The 23,327-nt window shown below is 41.0% G+C and overlaps 1 protein-coding gene across 15 annotated transcripts in view; it reads right to left on the bottom strand.

Moving 5' to 3' along the window:
* Positions 1 to 22,810, bottom strand: part of LOC124122833 (fasciclin-2-like) — a 140,690-nt gene extending 117,880 nt beyond the window's left edge. For 7 of the 15 annotated variants that reach the window (XR_007222806.1, XR_007222807.1, XR_007222805.1 and 4 more), the window contains exon 1: positions 22,478 to 22,804. Coding sequence is in view for 9 of the 15 variants with exons in the window: in XM_048401935.1 (XP_048257892.1) it covers positions 22,478 to 22,532 (55 nt within the window). In the remaining 6 variants the exon portion in view is untranslated. Of the gene's footprint in view, positions 1 to 22,477 lie in introns of all 15 variants that reach the window. The other 8 variants (XM_048401930.1, XM_048401931.1, XM_048401934.1 and 5 more) reach the window with 5 other exon arrangements.
* Positions 22,811 to 23,327: the final 517 nt, after the last annotated feature.

Raw genomic sequence — 23,327 nt, forward strand, 5'->3', positions numbered from 1 at the left:
TACACTTGACCAGTGGAGAGGAATGTGCCCCAGCTGGTGGTGATCGGATGTGTATCTACCATCAGACAATAGCATTCCTCTGTGTCTGGGGCTGATTCAGAGCGGGTGAATCCCCTCACGGTGATGAGGGGCTGATAGCACTGAACACGGCCAGTCCGAGTGCTTGGCACTTGCCCACTCGTCCTAAGTGCCTCATCTAGTGCCTATCCTTCAGGGCTTCCTTGCTAAAGGTGATACTAGCGCTAACATTATTATAATTCACACACTTTGACATTGGGAGCCTTGTTTTTAACACATTTGTTGGCAATATTTCAGCAATATCACAGTGTGTGTGTGGGAGAGAGAGAGAGAGAGAGAAAGAGAAAGAGAGGAGTAAGAGAGAGAGACAGACAGACAGACAGACAGACAGAGAGAGAAAAAAAAAAGAGAGAGAGAAAAAGAGAGACAGAGAGAGAGAGAAAAAGAGAGACAGAGAGAGAGACAGAGAGAGAGACTACCCCACCACCTCTCACAGTCATTGACCTACAAGAATCAAAAAGCCAGTCAGTTCAGGCTAGTAAAACATTTCATGTTTTCATTCTCTAAAGATGAAGACATAACAAATGCGACAGAATGAGCCAGTTATGTGCCAGCTCTATCAAATGCATTCAGAAGACCTTGAATCAAGGGACCGTTTAACTGTTCCAACACCGACTAAGGTAACAGTGCTTACAAAGGTGCTGAAATACCATAACGGAATAGAAGGATGAGGATTACCCACGAGCCACGCTAATGTTCCACACATCTGTCAGTGTGCAAGAATTTCTTATTGTTACTAGTTTGCGAGGTGGTTAGGATAATATTATTGTAAGATTGTTTTGAAAAGTTATTTTCTAGGTTGACTGATTTACTGAAAACAAGGTCAAAGACGTGTTAGTGAGGGAGTGATTATTGCTTAACACCCCATCAGTGACTTTGCACCTATTCGTAGTGAGAAAACACGTGTTAGCGAGAGCTGTTAGTTCGTAGCTCCTGTTGGTACTTATGGAACATTTATTGAAGCAAAATGCAGGATGACTGAAGACTAAAAGATCATGCTCCCGAGATGGCCTCCATGGTCTAGTGAGTGAGTGAGTGAGTGAGTTGGGTTTAACGCCGCCTTTAACAGTATTCCAGTTATATCAAGGCATGTCAGCATGTGGGAGGAAAGCCCGAAGTGATGCAAGTCTCAAGACGTTTACCACTTCTGTGAAACTCATGAGCACAGGTATGGTGCTGACAAACCTAGAAACATAATCAGGGCGAACCGGGACTCGAACATTCAATCATAGGTTTCTGTCTTACCCAAGTGACTCAAATCGCGGCGTCTTAGACGTCTGGGCCACCCGTGACCCCGGTCTAGTGGATAGAGCGTGCGCCCGGTAAAATGAAGGTCGGTGGTACGATCCCCAGCCTTGTAATATCAAATGACGATACTCATTACCTTACGCTCAGCATCAACGGGATAAAATAAAGACTCGTCAGCTTGGAGCCACTTTACTGAGTGAGAAGGGTATCATACACACATATATGCATGTTGCTATATGAGTGCAATAATCCTGAACGTGACGCTGAACCCCAGAGCGTTAATATTCTTAGGATTTAAAAATTAAGCCACTACTTTAGTATCCGAGTCCACATCCTGCCATGTCAGTCATCATTCCAGGAGGTCACATGATGTGTTTGTTTGTTTGTTTGTTTGTTTGTTTAACGCCGCACTCAGCAATATTCCAGCTATATGACGGCGGTCTGTAAATAATCAAGTCTGGACCAGACAATCACGTGACTGATATCATGAGCATCGATCCACGCAATTGGGAAACGATGACATGCATCAACCAAGTCAGCGAGTCTGACCACCCGATCCCGTTAATTGCCTCTTGCGACAAACATAGTCGCCTCTTACAGCAAGCATGGGTTGCGTGTCTATGGGTCAACACAACACATATGTGAGCAGTGAAACATATTACCCCAGCAAAATTTCAAAATTTCAAATTTATTATAAGCATCGAACATTTAGAAATATTTATTACACCTTCAACTTATAAACTAGTAAATTTGGGCATCTCAAAATGAAAAAGAGCGATTACTGGGGTAGAATGTAACCTTACATCTAGTCTCTGAAATGAACATATTTTACAGAAAAAAAGAATTGCTAAATTATAGTTATAAAATATAACAAAAAGGAGCCCAGAGACTTTCTACTTGCATGGGCTGAGTTGGATATATTTGTTTCAGGGTCTGTATGACAGGATAGGTTGGAGTGGTATGTTCCTCTTTCCATGGGCTTTGGTGCAATTGTGTTGTGATTGTCAAGTCATCATCCCCCTGCCCCAGTCACTAAGTGCGATCTGGTTCAGATAAGTACCTTGCTTCTACAGAGCATCATTCTCAGGTTTGACACAGGCTCCCCTCTCCTGTTCATTGCTTACTTCATAGGTCATAGGGTTATAATTAAACACAGGGCAATGTTGGGGTGTAAGGATCAGTCAGAACTTATTTGGTGCTGGAACAGGGCCAAGTTAATTTTTGAAAAAAATTCAGCTCCTATCTGGATCAATTGTCGCCATTACCTGTGTCATCAAGTACCATTAACCCATGTTCATTCCAATAATGGAGAAGAAAGAAAACAAACGTTTAACCATTTCAGATAGCAAGCTTAATTTCAAGAAATTGTATGACCCAGCATATTAATCCATGTGGACTTCAAAAACTACAATCAGTTGAGGATACATGTCTGTTATCCATGTAGTCAGTGGAGGATATATGTCTGTTATCCATGTAGTCACTGGAGGATATATTTCTGTTATCATCCATGTAGTCAGTGGAGGATACATGTCTGTTATCATCCATGTAGTCACTGGAGGATACATGTCTGTTATCATCTATGTAGTCACTGGAGGATACATGTCTGTTATCATCTATGTAGTCACTGGAGGATACATGTCTGTTATCCATGTAGTCAGTGGAGTGTATATGTCTGTTATCCATGTAGTCAGTGGAGGATACATGTCTGTTATCCATGTAGTCAGTGGAGGATATATGTCTGTTATCATCCATGAAGTCAGAGGAGGATATATGTCTGTTATCATCTATGTAGTCACTGGAGTGTATATGTCTGTTATCATCCATGTAGTCAGTGGAGTGTATATGTCTGTTATCCATGTAGTCAGTGGAGTGTATATGTCTGTTATCATCCATGTTGTCAGTGGAGTGTATATGTCTGTTATCATCCATGTAGTCACTGATGTGTATATGTCTGTTATCATCCATGTAGTCAGTGGAGTGTATATGTCTGTTATCCATGTAGTCACTGGAGTGTATATGTCTGTTATCATCCATGTTGTCAGTGGAGTTTATATGTCTGTTATCATCCATGTAGTCACTGGAGTGTATATGTCTGTTATCATCCATGTAGTCACTGGAGGATACATGTCTGTTATCATCCATGTAGTCACTGGAGTGTATATGTCTGTTATCCATGTAGTCAGTGGAGTGTATATGTCTGTTATCATCCATGTTGTCAGTGGAGTGTATATGTCTGTTATCCATGTAGTCAGTGGAGGGTACATGTCTGTTATCCATGTAGTCAGTGGAGGATACATGTCTGTTATCATCCATGTAGTCAGTGGAGTGTATATGTCTGTTATCCATGTAGTCAGTGGAGGGTACATGTCTGTTATCCATGTAGTCACTGGAGGGTGCATGTCTGTTATCATCTATGTAGTCACTGGAGGATACATGTCTGTTATCATCCATGTAGTCAGTGGAGTGTATATGTCTGTTATCCATGTAGTCAGTGGAGTGTATATGTCTGTTATCATCTATGTAGTCACTGGAGGATACATGTCTGTTATCATCTATGTAGTCAGTGGAGTGTATATGTCTGTTATCCATGTAGTCAGTGGAGTGTATATGTCTGTTATCCATGTAGTCAGTGGAGTGTATATGTCTGTTATCCATGTAGTCAGTGGAGTGTATATGTCTGTTATCATCTATGTAGTCACTGGAGGATACATGTCTGTTATCATCCATGTAGTCAGTGGAGTGTATATGTCTGTTATCCATGTAGTCAGTGGAGTGTATATGTCTGTTATCATCTATGTAGTCACTGGAGGATACATGTCTGTTATCATCCATGTAGTCAGTGGAGTGTATATGTCTGTTATCCATGTAGTCAGTGGAGTGTATATGTCTGTTATCCATGTAGTCAGTGGAGTGTATATGTCTGTTATCATCTATGTAGTCACTGGAGGATACATGTCTGTTATCATCCATGTAGTCAGTGGAGTGTATATGTCTGTTATCATCTATGTAGTCACTGGAGGATACATGTCTGTTATCGTCCATGTAGTCAGTGGAGTGTATATTTCTGTTATCCATGTAGTCAGTGGAGGATACATGTCTGTTATCATCTATGTAGTCACTGGAGGATACATGTCTGTTATCATCCATGTAGTCAGTGGAGTGTATATTTCTGTTATCCATGTAGTCAGTGGAGGATACATGTCTGTTATCCATGTAGTCAGTGGAGTGTATATGTCTGTTATCATCTATGTAGTCACTGGAGGATACATGTCTGTTATCATCCATGTAGTCAGTGGAGGATACATGTCTGTTATCATCTATGTAGTCACTGGAGGATACATGTCTGTTATCATCCATGTAGTCAGTGGAGTGTATATTTCTGTTATCCATGTAGTCAGTGGAGGATACATGTCTGTTATCCATGTAGTCAGTGGAGTGTATATGTCTGTTATCATCTATGTAGTCACTGGAGGATACATGTCTGTTATCATCCATGTAGTCAGTGGAGTGTATATGTCTGTTATCCATGTAGTCAGTGGAGGATACATGTCTGTTATCATCTATGTAGTCACTGGAGGATACATGTCTGTTATCGTCCATGTAGTCAGTGGAGTGTATATTTCTGTTATCCATGTAGTCAGTGGAGGATACATGTCTGTTATCATCTATGTAGTCACTGGAGGATACATGTCTGTTATCATCCATGTAGTCAGTGGAGTGTATATTTCTGTTATCCATGTAGTCAGTGGAGGATACATGTCTGTTATCCATGTAGTCAGTGGAGTGTATATGTCTGTTATCATCTATGTAGTCACTGGAGGATACATGTCTGTTATCCATGTAGTCAGTGGAGTGTATATGTCTGTTATCATCCATGTAGTCAGTGGAGTGTATATTTCTGTTATCATCCATGTAGTCAGTGGAGGATACATGTCTGTTATCCATGTAGTCACTGGAGGATACATGTCTGTTATCATCCATGTAGTCAGTGGAGTGTATATTTCTGTTATCATCTATGTAGTCACTGGAGGATACATGTCTGTTATCATCCATGTAGTCAGTGGAGTGTATATGTCTGTTATCATCTATGTAGTCACTGGAGGATACATGTCTGTTATCATCTATGTAGTCACTGGAGGATACATGTCTGTTATCATCCATGTAGTCAGTGGAGTGTATATTTCTGTTATCATCCATGTAGTCACTGGAGGATACATGTCTGTTATCATCTATGTAGTCACTGGAGGATACATGTCTGTTATCATCCATGTGGTCAGTGGAGTGTATATGTCTGTTATCATCCATGTAGTCACTGGAGGATACATGTCTGTTATCATCCATGTGGTCAGTGGAGTGTATATGTCTGTTATCATCCATGTAGTCAGTGGAGGATACATGTCTGTTATCGTCCACGTAGTCAGTGGAGGGTATATCCTGCTGCTGGAGGAATGATTAGCCGGGCTCGTTACGACCTGCAGGTCTACAACTCCACATGGCATCATTGCCAGACCAGTCTGGGACTTCAGCCACAGAGTCCAGTAATATTTACTTCGGTCTACTTGGAGCTGATAACAGTTGACATTTGAAATTTTCTGAAAAGGATGCTAAAAAGTAAGTTTGGGCCAGTTTTTTTACCCACACTTACAGCATAACATGAATGAAACATTGCATTGTCTGAAGGCTATACGACATGTTTATTTTTTGTGTTTTGTCAACATTTTTAACACAATGTCTCTGCTGATCACACCAATATCAACACGGTAAACACTTAATTTCAGGGCCAAGTAGCAAGTTGACATCAAACAAACCGAAAGACAACTTATGAAAGGCAATGTGAAATGGGGTCGCATTTAACGTCTCATTCAAGATTATGTCGCATGTGGACTCCGAGCCAACCAGTCCTTGTTTTATCCCATTCATACAGAGCACGAAGCAGGAAACAACAAGTACCATCTTTCAACATCTTTTGTTATGACGTTGACTGTGGACACGCTCTATCCACAAGACACACAGGCAGTCAGTTGTTTTCGAAGGTATATGAAAAGATATGCCCACATGCACCAATATGTTTGACAGGTTTCTTGTAAATATAACATTCAAAAGAACTCTGACGTATTGATGACATGTTTTTTAATCTTCCCATCTCCAGATGGCTGAAACAAGGCTGAACTCACTCACTCACTCACTCCACAACAGAGCTCCAGATAATCTGCGTATCTGCGTGAAATACGCATCAGAAATGCAGAAATACGCAGTAAAATAAAATCCAAGCGTATCAAATACGCAACGAACATTACAGATACGCTACAAAATTAAAACTTGTGAGTATCATCAAAATATTGTGAAGTAACCCTGCGTATTCGATTAGCAATTCAGCAACTTATTTTGAAATTATAAACTGGCCTTCCAGCAACCTTGCCAAACTCCACGATGACAGTTACATCATGATCATTTGCCATCACACTTTCTTGTGGAAGTATCGTGGTATTTTTGAGTCCTATAAAGCTCTCGAACCCACAGGACACCAGTTTGCAGGGACTAGATGAATAGTGTTTTTAAATATTTAACTTAAATACCCACATGTGTAAAAACTAGTGGGTAACAGAAATTTGAATACCCAGATAGAATTACTGATACCCAATGGTTTTAAAATGCATGGGTAAAATACCCACAACACCAAGGGCTTATCTGGAGCTCTGTCACAAGCATATTGAAGCATGGATCCAATTTGTAGAGCCCTGTTCTGACACCAGGGGGTACATACACAAGCTCTCCAATGTCCAGAACATGAGCTGCCTGACCACTATCATCCATCCCTCCCTTAAATCTGTTGGATAAACAATCGTATCGCCTATCAGATAGAGCTGTTTGTCTAGCACTGACCAGCACTGTTGGTACCCATGGATCTAAACTGGGATATATTTGTTCCATTACATCATCAGCGTTCTGCTCCATTACCGGGGATTAAGCAAGAATAAGGTTATCTCGCCACAATGGTCAATAACGTGGTGACCAGTGGGGGGTTGCTCAATAACGTGGTCACCATGCAGGTCGTGGGCTCGCTCTGGTTTGTTCCAGTCGTTCTTGACCCAAGGAAAACCCTGAACCTTAAACTTTGAACATTTGGGTTCTTCCAAGGCAGGGATATAAACACAGCCAATAGTCAGTTAGACAAAGACTAGTGAAAATGCAGTTGGACTAGTTGTTCTTTCCTAAAGTCTTCTTATTCTACATAAGACATTTGAAATCTTCTGAAAAGGATGCTAAAAAGGAAGTTTGGGCCAGTTTTTTTACCCACACTTACAGCATCACTTCACTAGCTGTATATATGCTTGATTCTTGATTCTAAGACCCGTGAAGATCCGGTGTAGAATAGCCCTAGCATATATACATATTACTACTCATGATCTGAATCACTCGATTGTCTGGTCCAGACTTGATTATTTACATGAGCCCCATAATAGCTGGAATATTGCTGAGTGCAATGTTACACAATAACCAAACCCTCCCCAAATTAATACTCGAGAGTCCTCATAGAACACATAGACCAGGGTAATTCCCCGTATGATCATTCTACTGAATTGAGCTACATCAGACAAGCCTCGTAGTTATCAATGAAGCATCCCATCATGTGTCACAGCAACACGTCAGCTTCACATGCAGTACACCCTCCTACCTTATTGTCAGCCCCACAATAAATAGTTGGCAGGTAATCAGTGCTACATGTGAAGGGTGATGTGTTTATCTCTCGCCATCAGCCTCCGGCTGGCTCTCAGCTGCTGTGGTGCTATCACCCCGCGTATCACGGTGCGTATCATGGAGCGTATCGGTACAACAATCACCTCCAGCGATCACCAGCACTCCACTGCCCACTGGCTCAGAGGAATCCAATTTGCCGCCTATTAGAACAAGCAGCATTAAAACAATGCGAGCAATCATGGGGATTTAGTCCTGATGTGACCTGAAGCCGACCCAGTGAATGACTGGCTACCGAGTTACCTGCATCCAGGAAGATAGTTCTACAATGTTCCAGGTCATCAATTCCATTCTGACAAATTAGGGAGTCTTGACCAGTAGTGCTTACAGACTTAGGGCTTGGACAATACACCAACGATACGTGTCACAGACAATTTTAAGACTATTTACGTATTCAATTTTAATACAACTCCTTAGATTCTCAAGCAACTCTTTGCACACCTCACTCAGCAATAATCCGGCGGTCTGTAAATCGAGTCTGGACTAGGCAATCAAGTGATTAATATCATGAGCATCGATCCACACAATTTGAATCGATGACACGCATCAACCAAGTCATTGAGTCTGACAACCCGATCCCGTTAGTCGCCTTTTACAGCAAGCATGGGTTGCGGAAGACCTATTCTAACCCGGATCTTCATGGGTATTCAGTGTTGGAGGTAAGCAGGTGAGTCAAGTGTCTTAGTCACAGCCTACATGCTAAAGTACATATTTAAGCGAGTCCTAGATTCCACATTGTTATAAGATCTCATGGATCACAGAAACCCTCTTAATTTCAAACACAGTATTTTGCTTGGCCGTGAGAATAAATGCAAGACTCTCTGCTTGATTTGAAGACTGGGAAGTGATCATGTGCTCTGCAGTCTGCTCAGGGGAGCATAGTCTGTCTTACAGACCCTGATACAAATATATATCAAATACAGCCCATGCAAGTCTATAATGTTTGGCAAGTCTAGATCACTTCAGTATCTGAAAATGAAGAGAGTCACTGGGCTCCTTTTTATTATATTTTTATTAAGATAACTGAACAACTGTTTTTTTTATGTACGATATGTTCATTTCAGAGACTAGATTTTAGTCTAAGGGGAGCACAGATCCTCTGCCAGTCTGCTGGCAATATGGGCCTCCCAGCCTCCCGCCTCCCCACCTCCCGGCCGGCCTCCCAGCCTCCCAGCCCTTCTGTTCTGAAGCAAGGCCATTTGTTCCACAGTAATGAGGGACTTGACTTCAAGGCTCAAATCTATCTGCAAGTCTATGAATGTTCCTTGATTCGTGATTACGACCTCCACCATGTCCACTAATGAACACTGTGCCCTCACAACAAAAACATTCTCTACACTAATTCAACCCTGTACAAAACATTTCTTGAAGCTTAATGTAAAATGAAAGAGGTGTAGAATCAGGTTTTAACAAGTATTTGTCACAGAGTGACGAAATATCCCCCGCCTGTACACCATAGTACCAAATATGAAGACAATCCAGCGATTAGTTCTTGAGATATTGTGGCAACACCGTTTTCCAACTCCAAAAACAGATTTGCCTGCTGTGACCTTGAAAATGGGGTCAAGGTCACCAAATCTGACAGGTGTATGCGGTGTCTGTATATACACTATAGTTCCAAATATGAAGACAATCCAGACATTAGTTCTTGAGATATCGCGGCAACACCGTTTTCCAACTCAAAAAGCAGATTTGCCTGCTGTGACCTTGAAAATGGGATCAAGGTCACCAAAACCGACTGGTGTCTGCGGAGTCTGTATATACACCATAGTTCCAAATATGAAGACAATCCAGTGTTTAGTTCTTGAGATATCGCGGCAACACCGTTTTCCAACTCTAAAAGCAGATTTGCCTGCTGTGACCTTGAAAATGGGATCAAGGTCACCAAAACCGACTGGTGTCTGCGGAGTCTGTATATACACCATAGTTCCAAATATGAAGACAATCCAGTGTTTAGTTCTTGAGATATCGCGGCAACAAACAGGTGGGACGTACGGACGGACGTACGGACGGTCGTGAATACTATATCCCCCGCTTCGCGCTTTCGCGCGGCGGGGGATAATTAAACAAGTTTCCTCCAACGAGATGATTATAAAACAAAACATGGACTTCTTCCAGGGCTGGGACGAGTCCAAATTTACTACCCTGGTACCCACATCCCTATTACCAGACCCAACCCGGGTACCTGCTGTTGGTGTCAAGAGATAGGTATAAAATGTCTGATTGGGAATAGTTTGACAGTAGCCCATTTTAACTTTGTTCCAACATATTTAAGTCAGAAGGAACGTGTTCATAGTCATGAAGAAATGCGAACATTAGAGATCTAAAATTGTCGTGTAACCATGTAGTTATATAGTGGATTTTTGTCCTGAAACAATATATCAGTGGTAGAAACTAACAGTTTCAGTCCACTAGTCCTTATAATGATAGCATATAGCAAAACCTTTAGAAATGTCTCAATTCTACTAGTCCTTAGGATACCTTTACTATTGGGCAGTTTGGCAAGGACTATAGGACTAGTGCCAATTTCTAACCCTGCATATCACGTGAATAACCACAGGTCTGGGTAGTCCTGGGTACCCGGGACCTGCTCAGTACCCACCCGACCCGGGTACCCGAGTTACCCGTCCCAGCCCCTACTTCTCCCCCCTGGAAGTGAGCAGTGGATGGTGTGAACCACAGCAGCCCAGACAGCTTTTGTTCCAAGTTGCATGGAGCGGCAGTGACCCGCTCACCCCGGCCACATAGGGACTGCTTCAGTATTGATTATTACTGAAGTTGCATCTCCTGAGTAAACCACACTCTCAAATTTCTCGGGAGATCACCAGGCTCAGAAATCACCAGTTTTTCTCAACCACGTGAAGATCCGGGTTAGAAATGGTCTTCAGCAACCCATGCTTGTCGTTAGAGGCAACTAAGGGATTGGTTGGTTGGTTTGTTGTTTAACGCCGCCCTCAGCAATATTCCAGCTATATGACGGCGGTCTGTAAATAATCGAGTCTGGACCAGACAATCCAGTGATTGATATCATGCATCAACCATGTCAGCGAGCCAGACCACCCGATCATGTTAGTCGCCTTTTACGACAAGCATAGTCACCTTTTAGGGCAAGCATGGGTTACTGAAGACCTTTTCTAACCCGGAATCTTCACGGGTTCGACTAAGGGATTGGGTAGTCAGGCTCGCTGACTTCGTTGATGCATGTCACAGACACACTCATGTCAATCACTGGATTGTCTGATCCAGATTTGCTTTATTGAATCTATGTCAACCAGTACCATGTCAACCGTGCCGTCTTCATTAAATACAAGGACTGTCAAACCCTAAATAAGCACAACTTGCAATCATTTCCTTGAATATTATTGAAATCGATCAAACTAAGCAAGTTATCAAAACCCGTAAATTCCACAAAGACTGATGAGTTCATCCTATTCAAACCCAATCTGGACTCCAAATGCCACCCATGTCCCACCCTGGCAACATGCCACACCAGCCTCCACGGAAAGATAGTTCAATCAGGCTTAATATTCTGTAATTGCTGCTGGTTAGAACTCATCCCCGTTATCATCCATTAAGTATAATTAGCCTTTCCTATGTCTCGCGCTGCTGCTGATCAACAATCTAACTAAGAATGTACACAATGTGCTGGGCCTGATGCTGGGTACTACGGTCATTATACCACAGCAAGATAATACCACCAGTTTATGTAATTATGAAACAAGCAAACATTAAGTCAGTAATTTACTCAAGTGTTAACAAGATAAAACATAATCTAAAGTTGGACAACTATTATTAACCGGGAAGTGGTGTGGAAACAGTCTGGAATTGCCTACTGCAGAGATTTTTCTAGACACAAATGTCACTGGAGCATCTTCAACTTTAGATAGGCCATTCTTCGATATTGTTACCAAATCCACAAAGGACAACTTCGTCAATATCCCAGAAAATCAAACCATATTAAACCTAGCTTCAGTCAACTAATATTGGGATATATAAAAATGCAAGAACAGGGGTGAGGTAAAAAAGTAGCCTGTGATATGCATCTGATTGTCCTGTGAGGTAAAAAATAGCCCATGATCAGCGGTAGAAACTAACAGTTTCTGTCCACTAGTCCTTATAATGATAACATATAGCAAAACATCTAAAAATGGCAAATTTCTACTAGCCCTTATGATACCTTTACTATTGGGCAGTTTGGCAAGGACTACAGGACTAGTGCCAGTTTCTAACGCTGAAGAAGATTAAAGGGCTGAAGGCCTGACAGGGATAGTAAGTGTTAAGTGTCAGACATCTCGTGCCTAGCTTCTCGAACAGAGTTCAAATTAAGTCTGTTCGATCAAGACGAGCAAATTCACAAACAGAGGACTTCAAAATTAACACAACACATCGGGAATCAACCCTGGTCTTCAGGAATCCACTACAAGAGTCAGTGAGTGCTTTGAACTGTATCTCAGTCATATGATACTCATATCCCAGCGACCCGTGAAGATCCGGGTAGAATAGGTCTTCAGGAATCCACTACAAGAGTCAGTGAGTGCTTTGAACTGTATCTCAGTCATATGATACTCATATCCCAGCGACCCGTGAAGATCCGGGTAGAATAGGTCTTCAGGAATCCACTACAAGAGTCAGTGAGTGCTTTGAACTGTATCTCAGTCATATGATACTCATATATCAGCGACCCGTGAAGATCCGGGTATAATAGGTCTTCAGGAATCCACTACAAGAGTCAGCGAGTGCTTTGAACTGTATCTCAGTCATATGATACTCATATCCCAGCGACCCGTGAAGATCCGGGTAGAATAGGTCTTCAGGAATCCACTACAAGAGTCAGTGAGTGCTTTGAACTGTATCTCAGTCATATGATACTCATATCCCAGCGACCCGTGAAGATCCGGGTAGAATAGGTCTTCAGGAATCCACTACAAGAGTCAGTGAGTGCTTTGAACTGTATCTCAGTCATATGATACTCATATATCAGCGACCCGTGAAGATCCGGGTATAATAGGTCTTCAGGAATCCACTACAAGAGTCAGCGAGTGCTTTGAACTGTATCTCAGTCATATGATACTCATATATCAGCGACCCGTGAAGATCCGGGTAGAATAGGTCTTCAGGAATCCACTACAAGAGTCAGTGAGTGCTTTGAACTGTATCTCAGTCATATGATACTCATATATCAGCGACCCGTGAAGATCCGGGTAGAATAGGTCTTCAGGAATCCACTACAAGAGTCAGTGAGTGCTTTGAACTGTATCTCAGTCATATGATACTCATATATCAGCGACCCGTGAAGATCCGGGTATAATAGGTCTTCAGGAATCCACTACAAGAGTCAGCGAGTGCTTTGAACTGTATCTCAGTCATATGATACTCATATATCAGCGACCCGTGAAGATCCGGGTAGAATAGGTCTTCAGGAATCCACTACAAGAGTCAGTGAGTGCTTTGAACTGTATCTCAGTCATATGATACTCATATATCAGCGACCCGTGAAGATCCGGGTAGAATAGGTCTTCAGGAATCCACTACAAGAGTCAGTGAGTGCTTTGAACTGTATCTCAGTCATATGATACTCATATCCCAGCGACCCGTGAAGATCCGGGTAGAATAGGTCTTCAGGAATCCACTACAAGAGTCAGTGAGTGCTTTGAACTGTATCTCAGTCATATGATACTCATATCCCAGCGACCCGTGAAGATCCGGGTAGAATAGGTCTTCAGGAATCCACTACAAGAGTCAGTGAGTGCTTTGAACTGTATCTCAGTCATATGATACTCATATATCAGCGACCCGTGAAGATCCGGGGTAGAATAGGTCTTCAGCAACCCATGCTTGCTGTAAAAGGCGACTATGCTTATCGTAAGAGGCGACTAACGGGATCGGGTGGTCAGGCTCGCTGATTTGGTTGATGCACGTCATTTTATCCCAATTGAGTGGATTGATGCTCATGATGTCAATACCTGGATTGTCTGGTCCTGACTTGATTATTTACAGACCATCGTTATATAGCTGGACTATTGCTATTTGTTAAACAACAAACAAACAAACAAACAAATCATACCACAGCATTTCAACTCCATGTTGGAGGGATGACGTAATGGATGCAGTGTAAGAAGAAGATTATAATAATAACAACCATAGTCAGGGTGACTCTGGGATTCAAACCCAGGACCATGGGTTTCTGGCACCCCTAGGGGCCCCAATGTTCAGCCTTAAACAGATGGGGCACTCATGCCTGTTGTTTCAATAAGAAAGAACAATATCAATATGACGTAACTGTTTCATAAATGATCCATCAAATTTGAACTGTCTGTATCTGCAGCTGTAGAAATTGGCACTAGTCCTACAGTCCTTGCCAAACTGCCCAATAGTTAAGGTATCATAAGGACTTGTAGAAATATGCCATCTTTTAGGGTTTTACCATTTGTTATCATAAGGACTAGTGGACTAAAACTGTTAGTTTCTACCCCTGATTTGGCTACAAATATACCCATACATACGCTTACAAGATGGTTTTCAGTTGAACGTTTGACCAACACAGGCTGGAACTACAAGCCTGTCACCATGGTTATGAAGATGCGAGTTCGGGCAGGATGCCAAGAAAAGCTGCAACTATCGGTTTCCATTTCACCAGCAAATTGGACTGTTTCTTTCCAAAGCAGCAGTGTCAAAATACTTGGGATAAGTCCCCTTTGTCTTTGAATTAGAAATTCAGGTTATTTTCTAGACTAGTCTATAGGTTTATAGTTTATACAGGGTTCACTCAAGGAACTTTTAAGGGCCCATGGGTGAAAATTTCAAATATTCCAGAGGTACACCACACTTGCCCATACAGCAGTGTTAACATGCTCCATTATATTTGAAAATGTGGGCCTTTTTTCAAATTTAGGGGCTAAAATACAAGGCCCCACCCTAGAACTATCCCTGTTTATATATGTTTGTTATCTTCCCATTTTCTGTCTGTTTTATTCAGTTTAAAATTTTAGCACTGAGAATTCAGAATTATAGCCCCCAATGCTTCCTCACAGCAATTTAGTAGTCTTGGGTTAGCAGACTAGGGTGAAATTGGAATGTCATGTCATTATGGGTTGTATCAGCTACATGAAGTCAAACAGTGCTTGATGTAATGAGGGGGTTCCGTGAATCTGGAACAGTTTTAACATGAAGGCCTGGTTTAGTCTCTAGACACGAACTTAGTGTTAGCATCCACAGACGTATACAGCAGCATCAGCTGTGATGGCCGCCACGCGAATGCCGTCACTCCTCCTCCGTCCATGGAAACAGACAACGGTCTCCCTCACCTGCTTCCTGTGTAAGAGGAGACTATGGCTGTGAGCGGGACATGCACGAGCATGGCGGAACTAATGTAGGGGCACGCTAGGGGGCACTGACACGTGCCAGACTACATACGTTCTCCCTGTCTAGCACAGCTGATTTCACTGAAGTAAAATCTTTCTTGGGGGTCGGTATGAGGAACTATGAGGAACTACGCAGAAGTAACCCCTCTAGACTTGCACAAGTCTCCAAGGCCTACAATAGACTGGTGTCCTTAGACTTGCACAAGTCTCCAAGGCGATGATTATCAGTTTAAATCATAATTTCTAGATCATTTAAATAATAAGAACAAGTTGCCCCAACAAGAGAGTAGTGTCCTTAGACTTGCACAAGTCTCCAAGGCGATAATTATCAGTTTAAATCCTAATTTTTAAATTATATAAATAATAGGAACAAGTTGCCCCTACAATAGACTGGTGTCCTTTGACTTGCACAAGTCTCCAAGGCGATAATTATCAGTTTTAATCATAATTTCTAAATAATATAAATAATAAGAACAAGTTGCCCCAGCAAGAGACTTCCTTCCACTAATCTAGACTTGCCTATTGGGATAGAATTACTACACATCCATGGACTTATCTTTCAGTACAGCCTTGGCGTAAGGCTATAACCCCCTTTACTGTAGCAGAAGTGGAAGTTCCTGGGGAATGGGAATTGACACACTATGCTGATGAATGAAATGACAGCCTATTCTTTGAATATAGACGAAGCGTTCAAGGTTGTTGTTGTTTTGGATTGAGTGGCATCAAATATGTGCCGAAGATTTTTTTCAAATTTACAATGGTACAAAAAGTTGATAAATTCGTGACAATATCCAGATGACATCTGTCCCCCAGACGTCATTATGATCATTGCAGATGAAATGTGTAAAAAACCTAAACTTTCTAAAAGAAAAAAATTCAACATGTGAAACATGTTTTAGGCCTGCACTCGTATCAACATGCCCTGGCATCAACCCTGGGGAACTTTCAATAGCGTTGCAACGATACAGTAGACCACGATGGGATACATATCTTGATACATCAGAATAACACATACCGTATTCGACGTAATAAGCGCCCAGGGCGCTCTCAAAATTAGGAATAGGGGGCTCTTATTAGAATATTATTTTGGTGGAAAAAAACAGAATTGAAAGATAAATTTCGTGGTTTATGCTGACGGTCTGAACTGTTTATATACGACAGCTATATTTTTCCAGAATTTTATTGCCCATAATTAAGGGTGCATATAACACACGCGCGTGCGTATGATACACGAAAATGTAAGTCTTGTGTACATTGATCAATCGGAAGGGGTGCTAATTGGGATTGTTCACTTATATATATTATAATATATATTATCAAATATCGCCGTGGGCGCTTATAAGAGCGGGGCGCTTATTACGTCGAATACGGTAGGCCATGAACTGAAATACTTGTGTATTAAAGATGAGTGAAAAAAGGGTGACAGACGTTTCTTTCTCGTCAGCCGTCAGATACCAAGCAGCTGAGTTTTGAATGATGTAGGCGGCTCTAGCTCACATGTATTCCGTTGAGTAAGTGATATATATGTATGTTGTATTGTCATGAGTGAGTCAGTATGGTTTTACACCACTTTTAGCAATATTCCAGCAACATCACGGTGGGGACACTAGAAATGGGCTTCACACATTGTACCCATGTCGGGAATCGAACCCGGGTCTTCAGCGTGACAAGCAAACGCTTTAACCACTAGGCTACCCGACCGCCCTGTATCGTCATGTACCGCAATAAATGTATCAAATAGAAGGCCATGTATATTGTGGTACATAAGAGTCAGTGTATCGTTTCACCTCTAATTTTTAAATTGTGCCCTGTAGTCACAGGCCTCCAAGTTGCGACTAAAACGGTCATCAATGCAACCTAAATTTCAATTTGTCTACTGTCTAAAATTCAGAGTTAGCCAAATGACTACCTTGAAAAATACCCTGTGGCGATTCTATTGCTACACATATGTAGAAAATAAACATGTCTGCTACTATTTGTGCTCGCAAATAATTCCTCCTAAAGTCAACAATGAACCGAACCGATAAATATCAATGTAATTAGGATTTCATTTTAGTTGATAGTTTATTGGATAAGCAAGGAAATACCCTAGTCTGTCTTACAGACCCTGATACAAATATTTATCAAATACAGCCCATGCAAGTCTATAATGTTTGGCAAGTCTAGATAACTGCAGTATCACTGGGCTCCTTTTTATTATATTTTTATTAAGATAACTGAACAACTGTTTTTTTATGTAAGATGTGTTCATTTCAGAGAATAGATGTTAGTCTAGGATATACCCATATAATCTAGTAACATAAATTGCATCTTCGTTCGAGTCACAAATAACAAAACTCTAGTAGTTTCCACTAATGTACAATTCCAAGACTAGTACAATGACTTGTACATGTAATAGTTATTTAATAAAAGATAATTTCAAATGACTTTGGCTACCTACAATATTGGCTTGACTTCTTGATTTTACCACTGGCTAGCTGGAAAAAAATACTTGTAGCCCTACGGCTACTAGGTAAAAACTGAAACTTTGAGGCCTGAGTCATAACGTGTCCTCTAGTACTAAGTGCTCTCACAAGACATGAATGAATCTCATGTGGAATTTTTAAGGGAGGATGATTCCCCAACGCACCCCAATTTCAAACTCATTGTACACTGAGTCACATTTAGATGGCATAATTTGCATGAAACCAATTCTCAATCCCATTATGTCAGGGTTAGACACGGCCACTTGTCCCTAAGTCCGACACCCGTCAAAGTCCAGGGGGCATTCCAAATCTACATATGAATGTGGAATAAACCACAAGACTGAAATGAGCTCCAGACAAACTTGACATGACCAACGGTCATATATTGCTGTAGATGTGACAAAAAGTGATTTGGCAGCCCTAGAAACTAACCTTTTTAGTCTTCCAGTCCTTATAATGATAACATGTTACATTGTATAAACCCCCTTAAAAATGGCAAATTTCTACTCATCCTTATCATACCTTAACCTTTGGACAGTTTGGCAAGGACGATCGGACTAGCACCAATTTCTATCGCTGTGTTGTGAAAAAGTCATCTTTGTGTCCCTGCATAATCAGCTTTAGAAACTAACATTTTTAGTCCACTAGTCCTTATCATAACATATAGCAAAACCCTTAAAAAGGGCAAATTTCTACTCATCCTTATCATACCTTAACCTTTGGACAGTTTGGCAAGGACGATCGGACTAGCGCCAATTTCTATCGCTGTGTTGCGAAAAAGTCATCTTTGTGTGCCTGCATAATATTGATAATGATTAAAAAAACCTCTGATAAACACTTCCGCAGGCGCTAGTCATGCCAATAGATCACAATCTGTGTTAGAAAATAAAGGGTCCTGGAGCTACTTGAATCCAGGGACCCCTAACAGCGTTAGAAACTGGCACTAGTCCTGTAGTCCTTACCAAACTGCCCAATAGTTAAGGTATCATAAGGACAAGTAGAAACTGGCACTAAAGTCCTGTAGTCCTTACCAAACTGCCCAATAGTAAAGGTATCCTAAGGACTAGTAGAAATTGGCCCATTTTAAGGGTTTTGCTATATGTTATCATTATAAAGACTAGTGGACAAAGCTGTTAGTTTCTAACCCTGTCTAACCCTCTCCGTATTAACATTAGAACTATGACAAGAATCCCTGACTTTCCTCCATAAAACCGCAAAATCATTCATAGTTCATTCTCCTGAGAAAAATTGACATGTTTTGATTTTCCAAAATAATAACAATGCTGGCATTATTAATAAATATGGTCAGTAAAATGAAACAAAAACGCCACAATCTTCTATTTTTAACTCTGTGTAAGGCCAGGCTACTTTTGGTTTCCTTGTCCTTGTCATCGAACACCTTCAATAACACCAAGTCACAGTCATATCCCACACACCAGTAGTGTTCAAATGTTTTATTTTTTCCTATCAAATTTGAATCAGCGGTTCTAAGCGAGAGCATTGGTCATTGTACGTTTACACAAGGATATGGTCTCGCGTCCGCCCTGCCTAAATACAAATATTGGCGAAGGATTTCTTACTGCAGTAACAACTAACATCTGATGTTATCCACTAAGCCCGCTGGAACACACCATGGCGGACTGGATGGACACAGGTTGATTACACATGTCAGTGATACAGGTTCCATCCAACCCGGACTCTGACATTTGGCCCGCTATGCGGAGTTGTATATTTTATGTGTGAACTTTGATAATGACAGGAAGATTGGACCACTGACACATGATTATGGTAAAGGCTACAATCGGCAGGCTCATATTTGTCTGTGAAGAGGACAGTTTCCACAAAGAGTGATCTTGCGAGCAGGCAATGGCACAACACAAACACCCGCAACGAGTGGGTGGTTTCGCGAGAACATGTTGACTTCGGTTAAAAAACATGCAACATTTGTACGAGTGTTTATTCCCTTATGAAACTGTGATCACAACTTGCAAATGTTCATATGAATAAAATACTGTGTGCATTTAAAGAGGTCCATTTCCTATGCATGAGACTCAAAGATAATGACACGATCAATACTCAACTATGGCCAGCCACAAAGCTTCACACAAAAAAGGTCCACCTAATTTTGTATCAAATTCATCCTCATCCATTTTACACTTAGTTTTTAGGGCTGGTATTTGAAGCCATGATGGACAAAAGCAGTCCCACACTTAGGCGATGGTAAAATATCTGCTTGGCTGAGTAGCTGCGTAGTGGAGGTGATTATCTCGGGTTACAATTACTACAGGCGATGGTAGGACGACTATTCTACTGCTGCCTCCATTGACGAAGGGTCCACGGGGAGCTGGTGATGTCATGACGCTGAGGACAATGCTTATTGTCTCCTTGGACGACAATAAAACATTATCAGCTCCATCAATGGCTGGACTACAAGGATTCATGCTGTTCATACGCGATCAGCTTGCAAACACTGTTTTGTAGGTTTTCTGTTTGTAAAGTACATTTTGTCTTTGTTGACAGAATGGTTTAGGAATTGATCAATTAAATTTCAAATTATGAAGAACCTTGAAAATTGTTGTCACTTGATACATTATATGAAGGATATGTACTTTATTCTGAACATAACTGAGGCAGGTACATAACTGAAAAATGAATATTTTATTTTATCAGAACAAAATTATGCATCCAGCTGCTAAAAGCTCTTACAGGAGTGTGTTGTAATATGCTCTGAAACCACGACTCATTGTAAAAAACACATGATTCTTTCATTACCACAAAGAAATCTTGCAACGTATCAAAACATGTATCCAGTCTCACAAAGAGAGCCTTGTCATAATCGACAGCTGGGAAGCAAGAAATAACAAATTTATCTGGAAATCTAACTCAGTAAAAACATGGCAAGGCTTTGTCATGGGTGATAGCATCAGGAGAAACAGTTCCCGTGGCACTTAAGCCAAGAGACCCTGATGCTATTCCGATAGTCCTGGAAGCTCATAGAGATGACTTATCTCCAACATGATTCAAACATGAGGATCACGGCTAGAAGTGAAAAAGCTTAAAGACATACTTGTGCAGGTAATCAGTTAGAGAGATTGGCAATCTATCTTAACATGGACCAATCATTCAAAAATTTTTTTTATCAATTTTGAAAAGAATGAACCATTCTTACATTCTTGTTCTTGAAAGAAATTGTTGACATAAAAAAACTAAGTCAATCACAATGCACAGAAACATTTCACCCAATGGAATTCTTTTGTAGATGTAGACACTATTCAGTGACTCATGCTTGCATGGCCTTAAACCTGCGAAAAATGGGGAAAGGTGACCAAAGTGAACATTATTTGTCATCACACCTGAATTTGATGGGCCAATATTAATGCTAATATAATGGTTACTAGATCTAGTCCAGGTGGAAATACTACCAGGCCAGAAGGACCGTTTTGAGAACTTTAACAAAAGACCTATACCTAATTCATATAAAATTCCATAATAGGCAAAGGATTGCAGCCTATCTTGTCCAGCTTACATTTCTCCAGCTTCTCTCCTTCTCAGGATTGACCATGTGAAGCCAAATATGGGCCTACCTTTTAACATATTCCTATTTCAACCTCATCCCACATGATGTAAAAATATGCACATAAAAAACTCCAAGCAACGTAACCTTTGTAACGATTACGTACTATGAAATTATTACTCAAAAGGTCCTACACGTCACCAAATTATGTCATTTGTGGAAAGATTGAAACAAAGACATGAAGTCCTAATGAAGGACTATTACTCACACTCATTCGACCATATCAATGACCCTTGATCTCAAATTCCAATTTAAGACACATAAATGAATTCATCACCCACTCAAGATGACACGGGCTACTAGAAAACACAAGCCAATTAAGATTAATTGCAATTAAGCCTTGCCAATCTCTCCTGCTTTGTCTAATTGCTAATCTCTGTGGATTCTAATTAACAATGCTGAGCAATCCTACCGATAAAGGGAGCGAAGCAGCCTTCGAAAGAGTGTCAAAACCATTCACGAAAATCAACCTACTCATGAATTCAAAGTATTGTAAATGTCATGTAAGTAACGAATCCTCCATTGATGAAACCTTCTTGAAATCGGTTCATTGGATTTGACCTAAATTTCGCAAAACCGTTTTCTTTGAAAAGAAATAAATGATGCAAATTAAAGTATTGATGTTCATATACATTAGTCATATATTAACTGGGTAGATACGATGCGAAAGCGGTTGTTCTGCGCTTCAGGCTCCGATGAGTCAGTTCAGCTACTGTCGCGGCTATGCAGAACTTGGCTCATGAACATAATAGATCAACATAATTGATATTTTTCGCCATTCCGTCAGGAATATTCTGGGACAATACCTCCAATGGCTTATAATCCTTGTGTGTGATGTATAGAAGGTGTAATCCTGTCACGAATTTGCAAAAGGAACACAAAACACACCAAAAACGTGACAATTTCGCGCGATACCTGGTATGATCATTTGAATAACGCTGTCATGTCGAAGCCGGGCTTCCGACAGTGATCACACACTAATTCACAATACTCACAGCTAAATCCTATGAGCAGCAATGACAACACACAAGGCGTAATAGATAAATCCATTCTGGACACTGTCCTTCCTCAAGCTTGACCAAACAACGTCTGTTAGTAGTCTATTTCCCTCTCTTACGCACAATAATCACTCACAGACTTCCCATCTACTCCGACTCGGAGCAAGTGCTTGATATATTCCTACGCGCTACCAAGCCGGCTGCACTTTTTTCGTTCGCGCAATAAACCGTTACGCGAACTGGTCATGTGATGTAATTGTTGATAATGTCCACTAAATTTCCGCTTTCGTGCACATCTGTGATGGAATACCCGAGAAGTTGATGCAGGGGTATAGTTCATGTAGCGGAAGGATATCAACAGGAAGTGTGATGGGTGAGGTCGAAAACGAGGGAATTGACAGTTGTCACGTGGGCTTTGTTGTGAACAAGATTGTTCAGGAAAGTTGCCGTAGATAATTATGTAGTCTAAACTGGACTTTGTTGTCTTGAAGGAATATTTATAGAAACAACAACAATATGTTATTGTGTACATAAAGATAGGCCTGCCATTAGCTTGTTAAGGGATATTTCAAAAACATTTCGTCAGAATAATTAATCAATTTATTTAAAAAAACATTGACTTGCGCTTGCAAAACGTATTTAGATACATGTATTAAACGTTCTGGTCATGCATGGGCGGCTACAGAAAGGGGGGGGGGGGGGGGGGGGGGTGCGCACCTCCCCTTTTTATTTCAAAAAAAATCTTTATTTTTGTATTAATTGCCACCAAAGACAATAAATAGATCTTAATTGTGCACCCCCCTTTTAAAAAAAGCTGTATCCGCCCATGTCATGCATACACTGAAGT

This window comes from Haliotis rufescens, unplaced genomic scaffold, assembly GCF_023055435.1.
Source record: "Haliotis rufescens isolate VD_foot unplaced genomic scaffold, xgHalRufe1.0.p SCAF_24, whole genome shotgun sequence".
Classification (NCBI taxonomy): Eukaryota; Metazoa; Mollusca; class Gastropoda; order Lepetellida; family Haliotidae; genus Haliotis; species Haliotis rufescens.